This window comes from Taeniopygia guttata, chromosome 1A (assembly GCF_048771995.1).
Source record: "Taeniopygia guttata chromosome 1A, bTaeGut7.mat, whole genome shotgun sequence".
Taxonomy (NCBI): Eukaryota; Metazoa; Chordata; class Aves; order Passeriformes; family Estrildidae; genus Taeniopygia; species Taeniopygia guttata.
The window spans coordinates 39,553,363-39,569,916 of NC_133025.1; the positions used below are offsets into that span (position 1 = coordinate 39,553,363).

At 37.1% G+C, this 16,554-nt stretch overlaps 1 protein-coding gene across 3 annotated transcripts in view; it reads left to right on the plus strand.

Moving 5' to 3' along the window:
• The window catches only part of TMTC2 (transmembrane O-mannosyltransferase targeting cadherins 2), a 267,444-nt gene that overhangs the window by 183,639 nt on the left and 67,251 nt on the right, over positions 1–16,554 (plus strand). For all 3 annotated transcript variants that reach the window (XM_072923133.1, XM_030260616.4, XM_072923134.1), the window contains one exon: positions 4,003–4,084. In XM_072923133.1, coding sequence (XP_072779234.1) covers positions 4,003–4,084 — 82 coding nt within the window. The remainder of the gene's footprint in view (positions 1–4,002; positions 4,085–16,554) is intronic.

Sequence of the window (16,554 nt, forward strand, 5' to 3'; positions counted from 1 at the left end):
ATATTGTTTTGGTCTCTAGGGAAGAAGCAACCATCAAAACAAAAACCCTCTTGCAGTCAACTGAAAAGAACTAGTCTTAAAAATCAAGCTCCTGAAATCATATTTAAACAATTAACAGTTTGTCTTCCAAAACTGCAAGCACCCAGCCATTCTGATTAAGAGCCTGTGTGATTTGTGGAGAGTGAGGTATTTCTGAAAGCCGGGACAACTTGTGTTAGATTATAAGAGCCCTGTATTCCTTACCTGCACTTTTAAAATTTATTTTTCAGATTTAATTTGTTGGTATTGATGGAAGATGGTAAGCAGGGGCAATGCATCTATATTTGGGCATGAGACAGGGAAGAGTTTTCTTTATTAATGGAAAACTCCAGGAAGCTTGTTCTCATTATATACTGGTCCAGATCCAGTAAGGCAAATATCAGCCAGTCTTCCAAATCAATTATTAAAGTGTTTTCAATCATGTTCAAGTTATTTTCTTCAGCAAGGAGATTGGCATTGATTGTTTTATGATTCTGTCTTGTTAGTCTCTGCGATGAAATGCCATAAATATGCCAGTGCATCTATGCAGAGATCTCCATTAGGGCTTGGGCTGGGACCACCCGCTCATTTCTCCAGAGCAGACCAGTAGCTGTCATGTAGCACCTTTTCATTAGCTACTGACCTGGACTGAATGTAAACTGGCGACCAAGTGGAGAAAGGTATTTTGTATCCCATTATTAATCCCCAAGGCTGTCAAGTATTTTCATTAAAATTTATTAATAACTTCTTTATCCTTCAAACAAGTCTGCTGTCATGCAGACTTACAGTTTTTTGCTTTGTAAAATTGCCAGAGCATGTCGTTGTGCGTGTATGACTGCAAAACCTGCTGACAGAAATTGGGAGGTTACCAGTGGCTCTCAATTCCTGCCTATGGGTCAATACACATAACAGTGAGCATGTACACCAAATGCCTTCCTGCCCCAAATCAGTATTTTTCAGCTGTTTAAATAATTATTTGGGTTTTCTTTAAAAGTTATAATTTTATTCCCTTACACCATCTCTTTTATTTAACAGTGAGAAGATACAATGGGAAAGGGACAATGACAGGATTACTGTCAAGTAAATGCAATGTCTGCATTCTGTTGGGTAGTTAAGATGTATATTGGATAATTGAAAAAAGTGATAAATAATAAATTTTAATTGTGAAATAGCCTCATTCTGTCAAGTCATTGTATTTTACATACTTTGACACAAAAAGTAATAAATCTATGCTGTTTTATTGACATTTTAGCAGTTGACTGCATTGAAGAGGGCATTTTAGCTGGTGTGATGCAAGGTTCCTCACAATGCCAGTCTGCAAGAAGACACTTTTATTCATTTATTAGAATAATTTTTGACAAATATGAATAAATGAAAGAGATGGCCAATGTGAACAAATGGAGCTTTTGCTGATTGTTTTTAATCAGATGGCTTTTGCTCTTGGTTGATGTAATTAAGGCTTTTTCTCCCTTTTATCTGTGAAATGACCATTTGAGCTTGTAAATAATGCAGTTCTTTCAATGTTATGTATGCTGGCACCTGTCATCATTGTGTATTGTCGGTCTCCTGACTAACCTGAACTTGAGTGCAGTATGCCATTTGGAAAGTGCCAAAAAGAGTAGAGAAGTCATATATTTTTGGTGATCCCAGTAAATAAAAATTAATCATGTTTGACAAATGTTTGTGGCCTTATAATTCTGTAGGTAGAAGCTAAAATTTTGTGATTGCATTCAATGAAATGTGCTTTGATGTTCTAGAAATAGACACAGAGTGCAACTGGCTAAAACTAACTATGTTGGTCTGCTAAAAATGGCAATTATGCAAAATCCATAGAAGTTCATTCTGTCAGTATTAATGATGCATATGCTTAGTGCCTCTCATTTTGAAGCCTCAATGCTAGACTTAGATAAGCCATTGTGACTTTTACCATACCACAATTGCCAGCCTTAGACTTAAATGTGCAAAATTGAGTGTTCTATTACCACCTCACCCTGCCAGTTGCTTTAATTGATGATTTTTTTACTTCATTTTTTTTTCCTTAACTATACTTACATGCTATTTTACAAAATTGTTTTATATATATACATATGTATGCCTTTACAGCACTAGTAAGAGAGGAAAAATCAGTCTGGGTTATGTGTCATACGGTTTTTTGGTTTTGGGCTTTTTGTTTGTGGGTTTGTTGGTTTTTTGTTTTTTTTTTTTGTGGTTTGGGTCTTTTTATAAAGCAGGATGAGACACTGCAATATAAGATAGTGTAATCTATCCTGTAGTTGAACCATTTGGTTGGTAGGAACCTTGTGCCATGTGGATTTGGCTTTAAGGAATATGGGTTTACCAAAGAAAGTTCACTAAATAATAAGGCTGAATTCTTACCTCCAATGAGCATTCATTCTGTGAAACTAGAATCCTGTAAATGGTAAGCCTGCTCGTATCTCTGCCAGGATGCTCTCTTGAAATGTGACCTCTGTGGTGGTTGTGGTGGAACCTGCTCTTCATATAGATCTTGCACAAGATATAGATGTGCTGCACAACTTCCTTCACTCTATTTTATTGTCTCTAAGACCCCTGAGGGAAATACTGAAAATATAAAGCAGCTGTAATCATGAACAACCCCCGTTATTATTCCTATGTTAACTTGTGGGATAGTGCAGGATGCGTGCCATGTCTGTTTCCAGACCACAAAACTTGAGAAAGCCTGTATGGCTGTATCTGGGAAATCACACTCTAGGCAACTTGAGAGGTGCAGACCACAATGCCTTTCTTCCACAGGGGTTAAGCTTAACTGTTCTTTATTCTGCAGGCTGCCTATTTTATAGCACAAACCACAGCGGCCAATTTAGTGGTGATGGGGATAAACAGGTCACAGGTGTCTTACTGAATATGTGATAGTGATTTGTGTTTCAATATCAGACTAGATTAATCCAGTATCACTGTTTTTTTCAAGAATAATGACTACTAATAGATCTGCTCTGGCACTTCTATACCAAAATGAAACTGTAGTGATTTGGTGTTTCTGGTGATAAGGAAATCTCTGTCTCAGAAAATGTCTATTTTTACCATCAGTTCTGTTAGGCTTAGTTTGGTTGGTTTTGGTTTTTTTTTCCCTGACCAATTGTCATACCTTTTACCATTGTCTTTAAAAATTACCATTTCTATTACAGCTGTTTTATGGTTTTCAGAATTGAATTCTGATAAAATCTGACTTCCCACATTAAAATCAGAAATAATTTTTTTTTACTTCCCAATTAAACCCTAAAATATTTTCTATTTATGTACTTTCATTTGTGGTAACTTTACCTTTGGCTTTGTATATAGGTTTATTTAGGGTACAAGGAAAAGAAATGGAGCTGCATCAGGGGACATTCAGAATGGATATTAGGCAAAGGTTTTTTGCTGCCAAGGTCACTGGGAAGTGGTTACAGCACCTAGCCTGCCAGAGTTCAAGAAGTATCTGGAAAACACTTGATTTTAGGTAGTCCTGTGAGGAGCAGGGAGTGGTAGTGAATGATATTTGTGGGTCCTTTCCAACATGAGAACTTCTAGTATTCTATGATTTCACAGAACCAAAACATGCTTTCCCTCCCCCACCCCCCACCGACTTTTTTTTAAAAAGGGTGTGACTAAAGCTCTGTCCTTGTTTCCCTCTGATTTTAACTTGGCTAAGTGTAATGCTTGTCCAGAAAAGTAACATGGAGCTGGTGTTCACCCCAAAGCTCTTTGCGGTTTCCTCTTGGGCATTGATGATGTTGGATACGCTTCTTCCTCAGTCTGGAGATCTGCACCATAAAGTACCTGACCACAAAACTTACTGTAGCACTTAAACATTTCTATTTATTTAGGTTAAAGTCTAGTGATAATAGTGGTTGTTTTCCAAATTTCTGAATTTGGAAATTTTAACTGTACAGAATTGCTCCAGGGTGACACAGTGTTAAAATAATTTCACCTTTTTAAAAATTTTATTTATTTAATATTTTTTTTTAGGGCCGCAAGAGTGAGGCAGAGAAGTACTTCATGAAGGCTATTCAGCTGGATCCTACCAAAGGAAACTGCTACATGCATTATGGTATGTTTCAGATAGATAGGATTTCAACATGTATTCCAGGCTTGCTGTTAATCTCTCCAAGGGATTAAAGATTTGAGAAGTTGTACTGGCAAAATATCATCTTTTAAAGGGAAGAAACTAATCTACCATATATTACTTCATTACCATTTTTCCGTCATTGTAGGGGGAGAGGTGAAGATTTTCATATTTTGCATAGCTTTCCTCCTATGAGAGGGATTTTCATATTGCTGCCTCTCTGGGAGAGAACAAAGGTGACTATTGCCATATGTCAGAGTTTCATGGCCTGGAATATTATTGTTACAGTTTTGGCCTGACTTCACTGATTGTTGGTGGGTGGGCAACCAGAAATTTTACTTTAGTGAATTCCATATATTGAAGTGTCTTATAGGCCTGACATCTTCCTCCTTCCCACCACCTTGTTGGCTTGAAATGGCCAAGTATTACAAAAGGTTTTGACAAGTTGGCTGTATCTTTCCTTTTAAGCCATGCATGTTGCATAAAGAGCACAGTTAATTTGAAGGTATCTTTGTAACTTTGGATTGTTTTTGCTAGATGTGCAAAAAACACTTCCAGATGTGTTTAGTCTCAGGGAACCAAAATTATTTATGGACTAATTCTTGCTGTATTTCAAAGCTGATAATGGACAAATCTTAAAATGCAAGAGCTATGTTGTGCCAATTGGAACATAAAAAGCATTAAGTTTCATCTTAGTTTAGGAAGAAGGTAGGAAACTAAAAAGCACAATATATATATATATATATACATATACACACAGATTATATATATCTTTTTATATTATTTTCATTTTCTCTTCTGGTTCTCCCTGGTAAAATTAATAAAAATGAGTTGGTAAGAGGGAAAATCAATCTCACATAATAACTATGTTTTTACTCTGTGATATCTATGTCTGAATTGCTCATATGTTATATCTGTTTGGTCCTATGCAATATGAAATTCTGTATATTAGACTCCCAGAATCAGCCTTTGGACTTAGAACATGTCATTGTATTTAATGTAGCCCAGTGTTGCATTATTTTGCATTATAAAACATTGCAGTTCATAGCATTGTCTTCTCTTTATGCCTGTACAAGTAATGATTATAGGGATATTTGTGCATATAATCCCCATCATTTCAATTGGATGTAAGTATTGTGTATATCTCAAGACAATGAGTGAAAGTTACAGCTGATGGTTTCTCACAATCCTACTCAAGCTCCTTCCAGCCTTTCTTACTAAGAAATCTGTCCTCAGTTATCAGGAAATCTTTGCATAAAAATTCAATGGTTGGTCTCAACAGTCCATCTCAGCAAATTATGTTAGGATTTAGTGTATTTTATTATAGGTCTAGAACTCTTTTCTTTTTCATTCATTACTCATCAACTTGCTTGTCCTTTCCTGCAATATTCCCTCTGTCTCATTTTCAAGTATCCTATAAACTAAAAGCATGGTTATTCAAATCATCATTCATGTCTGATATATTGACTTCTTCATTACCAGATTACAATATTAATGTGGTGTGTTATTTCCCAATTAAGATTATTCCCTAAAAGCATTGGAAAACTTTCCCTTTATTGTGTAAATGATTAAAAGATTGGGTTCTGTCATTTTGCAGAGGTGATAATCAACATAAATGAGGTTCTAGTCAGCAGGTTAGGAGTGAAGGGTAAAATTCAGTGTTTGGAGTAGAAGCATAGTAAAATGGGCTGCTGAAGGGCAATAGACACAAGAAGGTTCTCTTTAACAGTCACTAGGTCTTGGAGCATTGTACCCAGAGAGCTCTTCTGAATGCATGTAAAATCTTTTCATAATATAACTTCTGATTGCCTCACTGATTCAGTGATGTTATTCTACAATTACATCAAAGTAGCTATGAGAACGATATGGTCTACTTCTGCTTGGCTCTTGTGTCTGTGTAATACAGCTGATCTCGAATCCTTGTCGCTTTGAGCACAGAACTTTATAAAATTTGAACTGAATTATCCTTGCTTTTTCTTTCTTCCTAGCTTTATTTCTCTTCTCTTTTCACCTATTTCTGGAATTAATGAGAGCTATGTACTGTGTGTTACCAGGGGCATTCCAAATAATCCATTGGAATCTCTAGAGAACGCTTCAAGCTTTACCTCTCCATCTCATTAATTTGTTCCAGCACCTTGTCACAGGTACATTCTACATCCTGGGGAATACATCCATATTTTTGCATGTAAATCTTAGAGGTTACTTTTTTTTCTCAGCATGAAGATGTTGGATGAGAGAATAAAGTAGCTGGCATCAGTCCTAAAAAAACATATACCTCACAAAGCAGCCAAATGAAAAGAGTGGTCAGCTGGGACATGACAGGGTGTTGATGGAGTAGCAGGAATAAATGGACTGAAGATTTTCTTCCAAGTGCATGTGGATTGCATACACTTAGAATTTGTGCTTCCAGGTTGTGCAGATGTTCTTTTTGACGTCTAACCTTCTGGACTTTTCTTGGAGCTATGAAAAAAACTGTCAATATGCTGTATCTTTTAAGAGGCTTACCTTTGTATTATAATGTGCTTTAATTCAAGCCATAAGCCAAAGCTATTTTTAGGTATTACTTGGTGCAAGGAGGCAGCTTATTTAATCACATGAGAATTTGGAGGGAGTGGAACAGTTTCATGGTTGCTCCTTGAAAGATACCAGCACAACATGTTTCTCTGCTCAGGCTGGCATTATAATTAGTTGTATTTGTACTTAGCTGACTTTGGGTTTACGGGGATTTAAGTTTCAAGCAGTGTTTCCCAGACTCATTATGGTTGAAAATGTCTGAAGGGAGAAACAGTGGAAAAGCTGAAGATATATAAATCCCTGTAGACTGCTTACATGATGTCACTTCATTGGACATAAGGGGAAGTGGCTTTTTACTCTAGTGACCAGAGAGGAGGGCAGTCCCCTCTCAGATGGAAATGCAGGATGCTGCTCACCTGACCACCTTTCTTTTGCCCTTCTTTCCTTTCTACCTCTCATATGCCAGTTATCTGAACTTGATGCAAAACCATTACATCTTACAAATACATGAGGGTTGATGAGTGATCTGCTATAAGCTGCTCAGGTACACAGTATGCTACACCTAACAGATGGAAGAGAGAAAATTCTCATGAATCAGGAAGAAGAAAAAGTGAGAGAGGAAAGAGTGAAGAAGCAACAATACTTTTTTTTTTCCTCCCACAATATATGTGTTTTTGAACTAGAAAAGTGGAGGATTTTTTTTGGATACTGAATTTGTATGCTTCTGTAAGGTTTGTGGGTTTTAATTGGATATTTTTATACACTTTTTTTTTTAAATACACGTTTTCTAAAGACTGCCTAACATGAACCCTTTTGACTAAAAGAGGTTGAACTAACATTTATTTATTTTTGAATTTCCATATTTTTGCTCTGGGAAAGTTTTCTGTCTTCTAAATATTTTAAGAACATAATGGCATCTAAAGAATCAGTGCATCAAATTTGTCAACAAATGTTCTCAACTTGGGCATGTTCAGTAAGGTCAGACAAGTGCCCTTAAGGCTCAGAGACTATGTAGTTTTGGATATAGTATTTGGATGCATGACAAAGGACGTAAAGGTCTCTGTTTCTGTCTGCACTGAGCCTATCTCAGGAGAAACTGAAGAAAGATCATGTATAAAATCTGTCAGTGCATAGTGATGAGGTGCATTTCAAACAGTGACATACTTACGTGCTCATCTTTTTTTAAAAAAAAAAACCAAAACAAATTCTTCATAAGTAGGATGCAGTGTAATTAAGGAGTTTGAAATTGTTGAAGCTTTTTCTTAAATGAAAAACACCATAAATCTACAGTGATATTTGTTGTGTAGAGTTTATCTCCAGAAGTGTCTTATTTTATTTATAATTTGCTGTTTAAAAACAAAAAGAAAATAATAATCATAAAAAACCCCACCAAGCAACAAAACAAACAAAAAAGCATACAAAAACCAAACAAAAATTAAAAAAAAAAAACAAACCGAACCAAACAAATCCCTCAAAAAGCACTAGAGTTCATTTTACTTGTCTGCTAAAAATAGGTTCTGCCACTATGCCTCTTAATGTGCATATAGTGCCATTTCTCCAAAATGATGAAAATGGAGTGGGGAATAAAACAAAGACATAAAGGAGGAGTAAGATTTCAAGATAAATGTGTGTAGAGGTCTCTTCTCCCTTATATTTGTAATGGCTTAATTGGAATAGAAAAGTCTAGAACCCAACAGGATGTTCAGATTCCCTCTGTTTTATTAATAGCTGTTGACACCTCCTTTTAAAATAGTTTCCTTTGAATAATACATTTTTTTCTAATAAGCCTAAATTGTATAAAGATTCATTTTTCATTATAAAAATGGATTATTCTCATTATATTAATTTTGCATTCACTTAATTTGGCAGTTCACACTGATAATCTGCCTTTTTAAATTCATTCCCAGTTAGAGATGTAAAACAAAAAGAGACTTTCAGATTACATAAAACTGAAGTGTATTAGCTATATCCTAATTGAACTAAGAACAGATTAACATATTCGCAAATACACTTTTGATTTTACATTGTCTTTCAGTTTTGCATTTATGATAATTTAGGAGTTATTTTTAAAGATTTTCTTACATCGTCTGTTTCTTTTTAGGCAAGTTTAACTTTTTAACTGCCTTTTTTATTGTTTCTCAATTTCATCATAATATTTCTAATCACTGTTTCTGCAAAGGGCTCTTAGCCCTTTTTATGCCTAAATTTTCACCTAAATTAATGAGCACTTTGTGTCTGTCTTACTTCCAAAGATGACTGCTTTACCACTCCGATGTCACAGACCTGAAAATGGGTTGTAATTGCTATGGTTTAAGGATTAAAGTATATTTCATTGAAATATGGTAGCAGTGAGTTTTCAAGCACCATTTTTTTCAGTGTTTGTCTTAGGCTTACATGTATTAGTGAGTGTGAGAACTTCTATGTATTTACAGATGTGACTTCATTTTTTTTTTTCCTTAGATATTTCTGCTTAGATTTAGGTTCAGTAAGGTGAAGCACCAGGTCCTGGACTTCAGTCACAATGTCCCCTTGCAGCACTGCAGGCTGGGGGCAGAATGGCTGGAAAGCTGCACAGAGGAAAAGTAGCTGGGGGTGTTGGTTGTCAGCAGCTGAACAGGAGCCAGCCTGTGCCCAGGCAGCCAAGAAGGCCAATGGCATCCTGGCCTGGATCAGCAATAGTGTGGCCAGCAGGACCTGGGCAGGGATTGTGTCCCTGTACTTGGCACTGGTGAGGACCCACCTCGAGTCCTGTGTCCTGGGTCTGGTTCTGAGCCTGCAAGAAAGACATTGAGATCCTGGACAATGCCCAGGGAAGGGCAACAAGGCTGGGGAAGGGTCTGGAGCACAGGTCCTGTGAGAAGTGGCTGGGGTTGTTTAGCCTGGAGAAAAGGAGGCTCAGGGGAGACCCAATAACTCTCTCCATCTGTCTGAAAGGAGGCAGGTGGGGGTTGGTCTCCCAAGCAATCAGTGGCAGGATTAAAGGAAGAGGCCTCAAGCTGAACCAGGGAGTTTCAGGTTGGACATCAGGAAGATTTTCTTCACTGAAAGGAAGAAAACTGGAACAGGCTTCCCAGAGAGGTGGTGGAGTCACCATCACTAGAGATGTTCAAGAAAGGACTGGTCATGACACTTAGTACTATATTTAATGAGCATGGTGGTGTTCAGTCAAAGATAGGACTCAATGATCATTAAGGTCTTTGCCAACCTAACTGATTCTTCGTTCTGCATCTATAATATTTTAGTGTAGTCACATTGTTCTCATTGCTTGAGTTTTGTGGGTTTTGTCTTCATTGACTGAAGAGCAGCCTAGGAAAAAAATATATATTTTCCCCACATATTTAAGGAAAAGCTCCTATGAAGAAAGCAGTGAACTAATGAAAAATAGAGTATCAATGCTGTATTTATAAGAAAGAGGAACATAACCATGACTCATGAAATCTTACTAATTTCTTTCAGAGAGTTTTATATGGATTGTAGAAATGTCAAGCTAGTCCACAGGTAGGTCAGTGTTCACTTTTGTCAATTAAATGAATAAAACTTCACAAGCCATGAATCCAGTGAATGGATTATCCTGTTTCTGACTGACAGGTTAGCTAAATGCAGTATATACCAAATTGTAAATGAAAGTGCATGGATCTGCTGCATTGGGAACCTCAGATGCTATATGGTGATTTTTGATTGAGGAATTAAATCCCTTGATGAGGTAAGGTCAAAGTGAACCAGCTGTAGTACGTCCATCACTAAGTCACTTCCCAATGTGCACTTGTGAACCTTTCTGCTGATGACAGAGGCTTTGCCATTTTAAATCTTTGGGAAGTCCTAACATTGATATACAGTGATTTTGTAGGAAAATTACAAACTAGTTTATGATACTCAAATAATACATGTTTACAGAACGTGTGTGCTCTTTGGAGAAAGGGTCTCTCTGCCTTACCATGTGCCATCAAATCAGGGTCCTGACTTTGGACTATAGCATATACCTGCTCCTACAATATCAATGAATGTAATTCCAAGAAGACAGGATTCCTAGACTTGAAGCAGGAAGATGTAACTGCCTTGCAGAAATACTTCATTAAGCTGCTGAACTTTCTGCTCTCAGAACTCTCTTGACAAACTTTAGGAAAATCTTTAGCTACTACTAACCAACCGTATTTCTTAGTTCCAAACTGGGGACAAAAACTGAGCTGTTCAGGACAATCGACCAGTTTCAAGTCCTTTTTGTCACTCTAGGCTACTGTTATGACACAACATTAAAAGAAGATTATTACAGACCATTATAGTAACTATTTTTTCTAAACTCCCTTTAGTACCAATCACTCAAGTGGAATGCAGTGGAGTATTTCCAAACAAGCTAGGTCACTGATCTGAAATGCTGTGGAATTTCCATGCTTCTGGCTCTTCCCTTGGGTTTAACCTTAAATCTAATCATTCTGGCATCTCTAATACATGGTTGGCTTTGCTCTCTCAGCACAATATACTAGACTCTCAAGAGAGGTAATATAGATAGTGCAGATCAGAGACAGGGTTAGAAATGTGTCTGTGTGCTTCTTCCATATTGCCAAAATGTAGCATTTCTGTAGGGACTGAAAAATGAATACGAACAGTGCTGGAGGCTTTGTGGCTGGTGGTTTTGTGGCACAAAAAATGCTGGGGGCTTCTTTGCTAATGGTCATATGTTTTGACCTATGAGTACTATCTCATGGGGATTTTTGTAGAGATAGCATGAAGCTGCTACAAATGTGCAACTGGATAGTTCTTTTTCAGCCAAATTTTACATTTCCAAATCTTATACATCATCAGGTGTGTGGGAAATGATACAGAGTTCAGGATCTTCCTCAGTATTTGTAAATCATGAGATCCTCTGTAGTATATATTTTCATCATTAATCTTTTGGTTTGGTGAGAGCTGCCAGTGATCCAGATGTGGTCACAGGTTTAGTCATCAAGTCCCAAAGGTTTGCTAGTTAATTTTTTCTCTCTTGTCTATGACAGTGCTCTGAATGACATCCAGTGGTATATTTAGCACAACTGCAACAGATAAGTTTTTCAGACAAAGAAAAGGACTAATAAAAAAAAGTCTTTTCCAAGCCAGTGCATATAATGATATTGCAGCACCCACTGACTTGCTTAATGTTCCATTATGTTTTATTTTCATGGAAGATTTTTTTTCTCTGTAAACTCATTAAATGGAGAAGGTCTCCAGAAGTCCTTCCAGCAAGAAACCAAGAGTACACGTTTCAATTAAGATGGAATGGGATACAAGGAGCAGCAAAAACTGAAATGCTGCTACCATTTAGGTGATTGTAATATAAGTTGCCTGTGTTTCTCCTATCACATCTTCCAAGTTCAGCAAGAAATTGTCTAAACAGGTCTGGAAAAGCAGGATGTTTAATCAAACATTCCCTTCCTCTGGGAACTGCTCCTTCACAGCCAGTGAATCTGTTTTGAAACTCCTAAAGGAAACAGCTACATTAGGTCACGTCTCTTGATTTTGCATCTTGAAACTTTGATTCATCACCTGAAATACTTTGGAAATCAACTCGCAGACAAGGTCTCTCCTCATTTCTTCCACTGAGTGCAATTTAAATTTCCCATTTTGAAATCTCTGGTTGCAACAGCTCTTTAGCTCTGCATTGCCACAGCAGAGCTGAAGTTGATAATAACTTCAGTGATGGTTCTGCCGCTGAGAATAAAATTCTGGTCTCAAGACATCATCTGCATCAGACAAGATACAATGCATTGAGTCAGCCAGAATCTGTTCCTTCTTCTGATTTCTGTTGAAACTTGAAATGCTTTGATAGCACCAGCAGATATTCAGCTTCCAATCCTCAATGTTGAATGTGCTGAAAGAGCTTCTAGTGAAGTTTATTGCAAACAGATTTTACAGTTGGTAGAGTGGCTCTTGGTAGAGCCACTTTTCATGTTGTGGAACTAAAAAACTCTTTTGAAGAGGATAAGAAGCAGAAGACTTGCTGAAAAATGTATATTAAAAGGAGGAAATTCCTGTTAGGATGGCACTGGAAGTTTTCTTCATTATTATTCAGAAGGTAGTTTACTCAGTTTTGCCTGGATTACTAAAGATATCACACCACAAGTCTGTCATAGCAACCTGAGTAAATGCAGAACCAGCAGCATTCTGAGAACGTTCAAGATAGTTCTTTTCAAAAGCGACACCAGTAAGATGAGCTATTTCAGAAATCTAGTCTCTTCTGGGACAGAGTATCTTTGTGTGTTTGCCAGTAAGTAAAAGAGGGAACATTTCAACGAAAAGATTGGTGCAAATTGCACTTCCATCTAGTAAAATAAAGGCTCACAGTGCCTGCAAGGAATAGTTAAGCCCATTCTAGAGGAACACATTAATGCCTTTGTGCTCTGAACATAAAAGATTTTTACACAGAGACATATCTCAACCAACGAATACCTTTCCAATTAATACCTTTCTTGTTACAATTAAGCCGCAGAACTACAAGTTCAGATGTATGGCTTTTAAATTGTTGGCAGTGCATATCTTAACAAATGCTTTACAAATGTTCATGATTGTTTTAGGGAGACAATTATACAGCATAGAGAGCTGTAGGCTTTCATTTATGTGGATAAATACTTTTTAGAGATAGATAAAAGATGAAAATAAACTATCCTTTTCAATTGCTGGGAACTGGAAAATTTTTGTTCTTGTTTAAATTATGTATATACTTATATCTCACTTTTCAGTAGATTGCATATATTGCTCCAAAAGTTTTTGGTCAAATATAGACTCAAAACCACTATTGATTGTTTGCAATGAAAAGTAAATTTGAACAAGGCTGCAGGTACAGCTTAAATACTATTTCTGATTCTTAGATAGTTTAGGGAAAAATGACTAAGAGGATTATGAAATATTGAATCAGTTCTCTGCTATCAAAGGTCTTTAACAACTCTTGACTACATATTTACTCTCTGCTGTCTAGAAAGAAAGGTGGAAAAAATTATTTTAAAAAGTAACATTCCAGGCAAAGAACAGTGTTTCTGAAAGTCACATCTTTTCCTGGACTATGGATTTCCCACTTCCAGTTCAGAAGAGTAGTGAAAAATATTCTTTCTTCTAGATAGGAAAATGTGGTATTTGGAGCTGTTTTCTCAAAAGCTGTTGTGATTCCAAAAAACAGTCAGGCTACCATAATTTATGTTGTTGGCAAGAGCTGGAATCGTGACACCTGCAATAAGTAAGCTCTCTATGTGATGTTGGGCAGTATCTCATAAATCATGAGGTTTGCCAGCTGCTTGTCAAAGATGAAAATCCTACGTATAAATTTAGACCCACACAAGTGGTTCCTGGATGCAGGGGTTTGTGGATCATACGTTTTGATCCACCTTCAACACCTTGCCAATATTACACCCTACTAGTGCTCTTCTCTTGGGAAAACCTCTTTATGGCTTTGACAGGAAAAGTTCAGAAGTCTGTTTTATAATGAAGAAGGCGCAGCAGGAAACTGGCAATCCAGCTCATTCTTGTATGAATTTAGTACATCAGATTAAAAGGAATGGCAGCTAATGTTTTCAAAATGGTATTTTTCTACTTAGGTACTTTAAATTAAATTGAGATGTGTGAATAAAATTAGTGTGCCTTTCAGAAGAACTTGGCAAATCAATTTTTAACTGAAAGTTTCCACCTTGTACTGTGTCTGGCTGTGATAGTGTTAACTTCATAGCAGCCTGGATGATGCCTTGTTTTGGATTTGTGACTGAAGCAGCCTTGATAACACACACCAATGTTTGGCTGCTGCTGAATAGTGTTTGAGTAGTGTCAAGGCTTTCTCTTTTTGGGAGGCAACGTAGCTTGTTGCCTCACTGATGTGAGCTGGCCAAAGGGATAGATATAACAGTCCATATAACATTGTGTTCAGCAATAAACCTGGGGTAGAGGAACAAGAAGGGTTTTGACTTCTGACGTGGCTTTGTTTGGAAACTGGCTCAGCATCACTCTACCTGTGAGAAGTAATGAGAAATTTCCTTAACTTTGCTATTTCAGTTTGGTTTTTTTTTTTTTTTTCTTCCCCATGTTAAACTGCCTTTATCTTGATGCAGAGATTTTCTTGGTTTTGCTCTTCTGTTTTCTCCCCTCACCCTGTATGAGTGCTTGGATACTGGCAGGGGACAACCCACCATGCATCTGTACACTCAGGTATTGATTTTTTCACTAGACTGAAAAAGTTGCAGCATTTTTTATTTGTAGTCCATGCAATTAAAGAAATCTTTGATCAGCAGCCCTCCTTTGGATGCTCTCTACTAGCTTCATAACCTTCTTGTGTTAAGGTGCCCAAAACTGCACACAATATTTTAGGTGAGATCAAATCACTGCAGAACAGAGTGGGAAAATCACCTCCCTCAACTGGCTCACTGTGCCATGGTACTGTGACTCACATTCAAACTTGCTATCTACCAGGACCCCCAGTCCCTTTCCATGGCGCTGTTTTCCAGCATCTCATTCCCCCGTCTGTACATCCAAGGTTGCCCCATCCCAGGTGCCAAATCTGGCACTTGCCCTCAGAGGAGTTGACAGCTCCTCTCAGTTTTTTATTATTGGCAAACTTACTTTGTATGCTTTAAGACCTGCATCCAAGTCATTTTTGAAGAGAACTGTCCCTAAACTGGAGTTCTGTAGGGGCTTGCATATAGAGGATAATACAGTTGGTTTCATATATGCATCATCTGCTACTTACCCACTCAGCGTGAGTTATTGCCACCTCCAGTACAGGGCAGAGACTTGTGTATGGTGATGTACAGTCCTAGAACTTTCTTTTTGAAAAACTGAATGTTTTACTTATATCTTCGTTCTCTTTTTGAAGAACTGAATGTTTTACTTATATCTTCGTTCTCCCCTCTGGCTGAATGTATCAGTAGCACAGCCACTTACCAGTGTTTCACTCTGCTAATCCAGGGCTTTCATTAGCAAAAGTACCTTACTGTTAACATTTTATGACTGGTTTGCTTTAACATGGGCTTAAAGATTAGGAATTCAGCCCAAATAGAAATGAACTATTTTACGTGATAGATTTACTTGGAGAATTTTCAGCTTCAAATATGAGTTTGTCCTGCTGCATATAAGGCATACTCTGATGTGGTACCCAAAAGAAAAATAAAAATATTTTTTAAAAAAGGTAAATTTTTAGCATTTTTCAGATTTTTTTTTCCTTTAGAAGAAGCTTCCATTAAGAGACTTCCATTAACAGTTCAACCACTGATTTATAATTCTGAAGGCAAATTAATTTCTTGTGGTCCAAATTGTTTTCAAACTATGTTTTCTTCTCTTTTTATTTATTTATGTACTTATTTTCATGTGTGGGAAGGCTTGTTTTGTAAATCATCTGTTTCTGGGCACAATAAGCACAAAGCATTGTACTCAAAGTATGGTACGCATTAGAGTGTGGATGTAACTAAAGCAAGCAAACGTTATGCTGTGAATGCAGGAAGGTACCAAAATGTTTTTACAAGTTTTGCAGATCTGAATAATTAAGATATAGGAGACTGAGTAAATAATCTGCCAACTCTCCAAAGCTGAAATGTATCCACAGAGAAAACAAAAGCTAAGAAAGCTGCCTTTCATCACTTTTTGTATTGAAATTATTCCTTCTGCGAATGTCTTTATTGTACCAAAGCATCACTGGGTTCACGATGTTTGTACAAACCTTGCTAGCTATGGTTAGGGGAATTTTTCACATAAGCACACAGCAAGTATGTGAGCAACTGAGAATGAATGAGGAAAGGTGAAAGAAAAAAAGAGAAAATGCCTTACCATGACAGGCTATAATTTGCTCATGGTATATTGTTCCTTATGAGGCTTGTGGTTAGTGGAGGCATGGCGGAGTTTTGCTTGAGAGACCTTACTTGATAAAGTAAGACAAAAAGGGAAGGATGTAATACTGGAATGTATAATCACTAGGCTTTAAGGTATTTTTTCCAGTT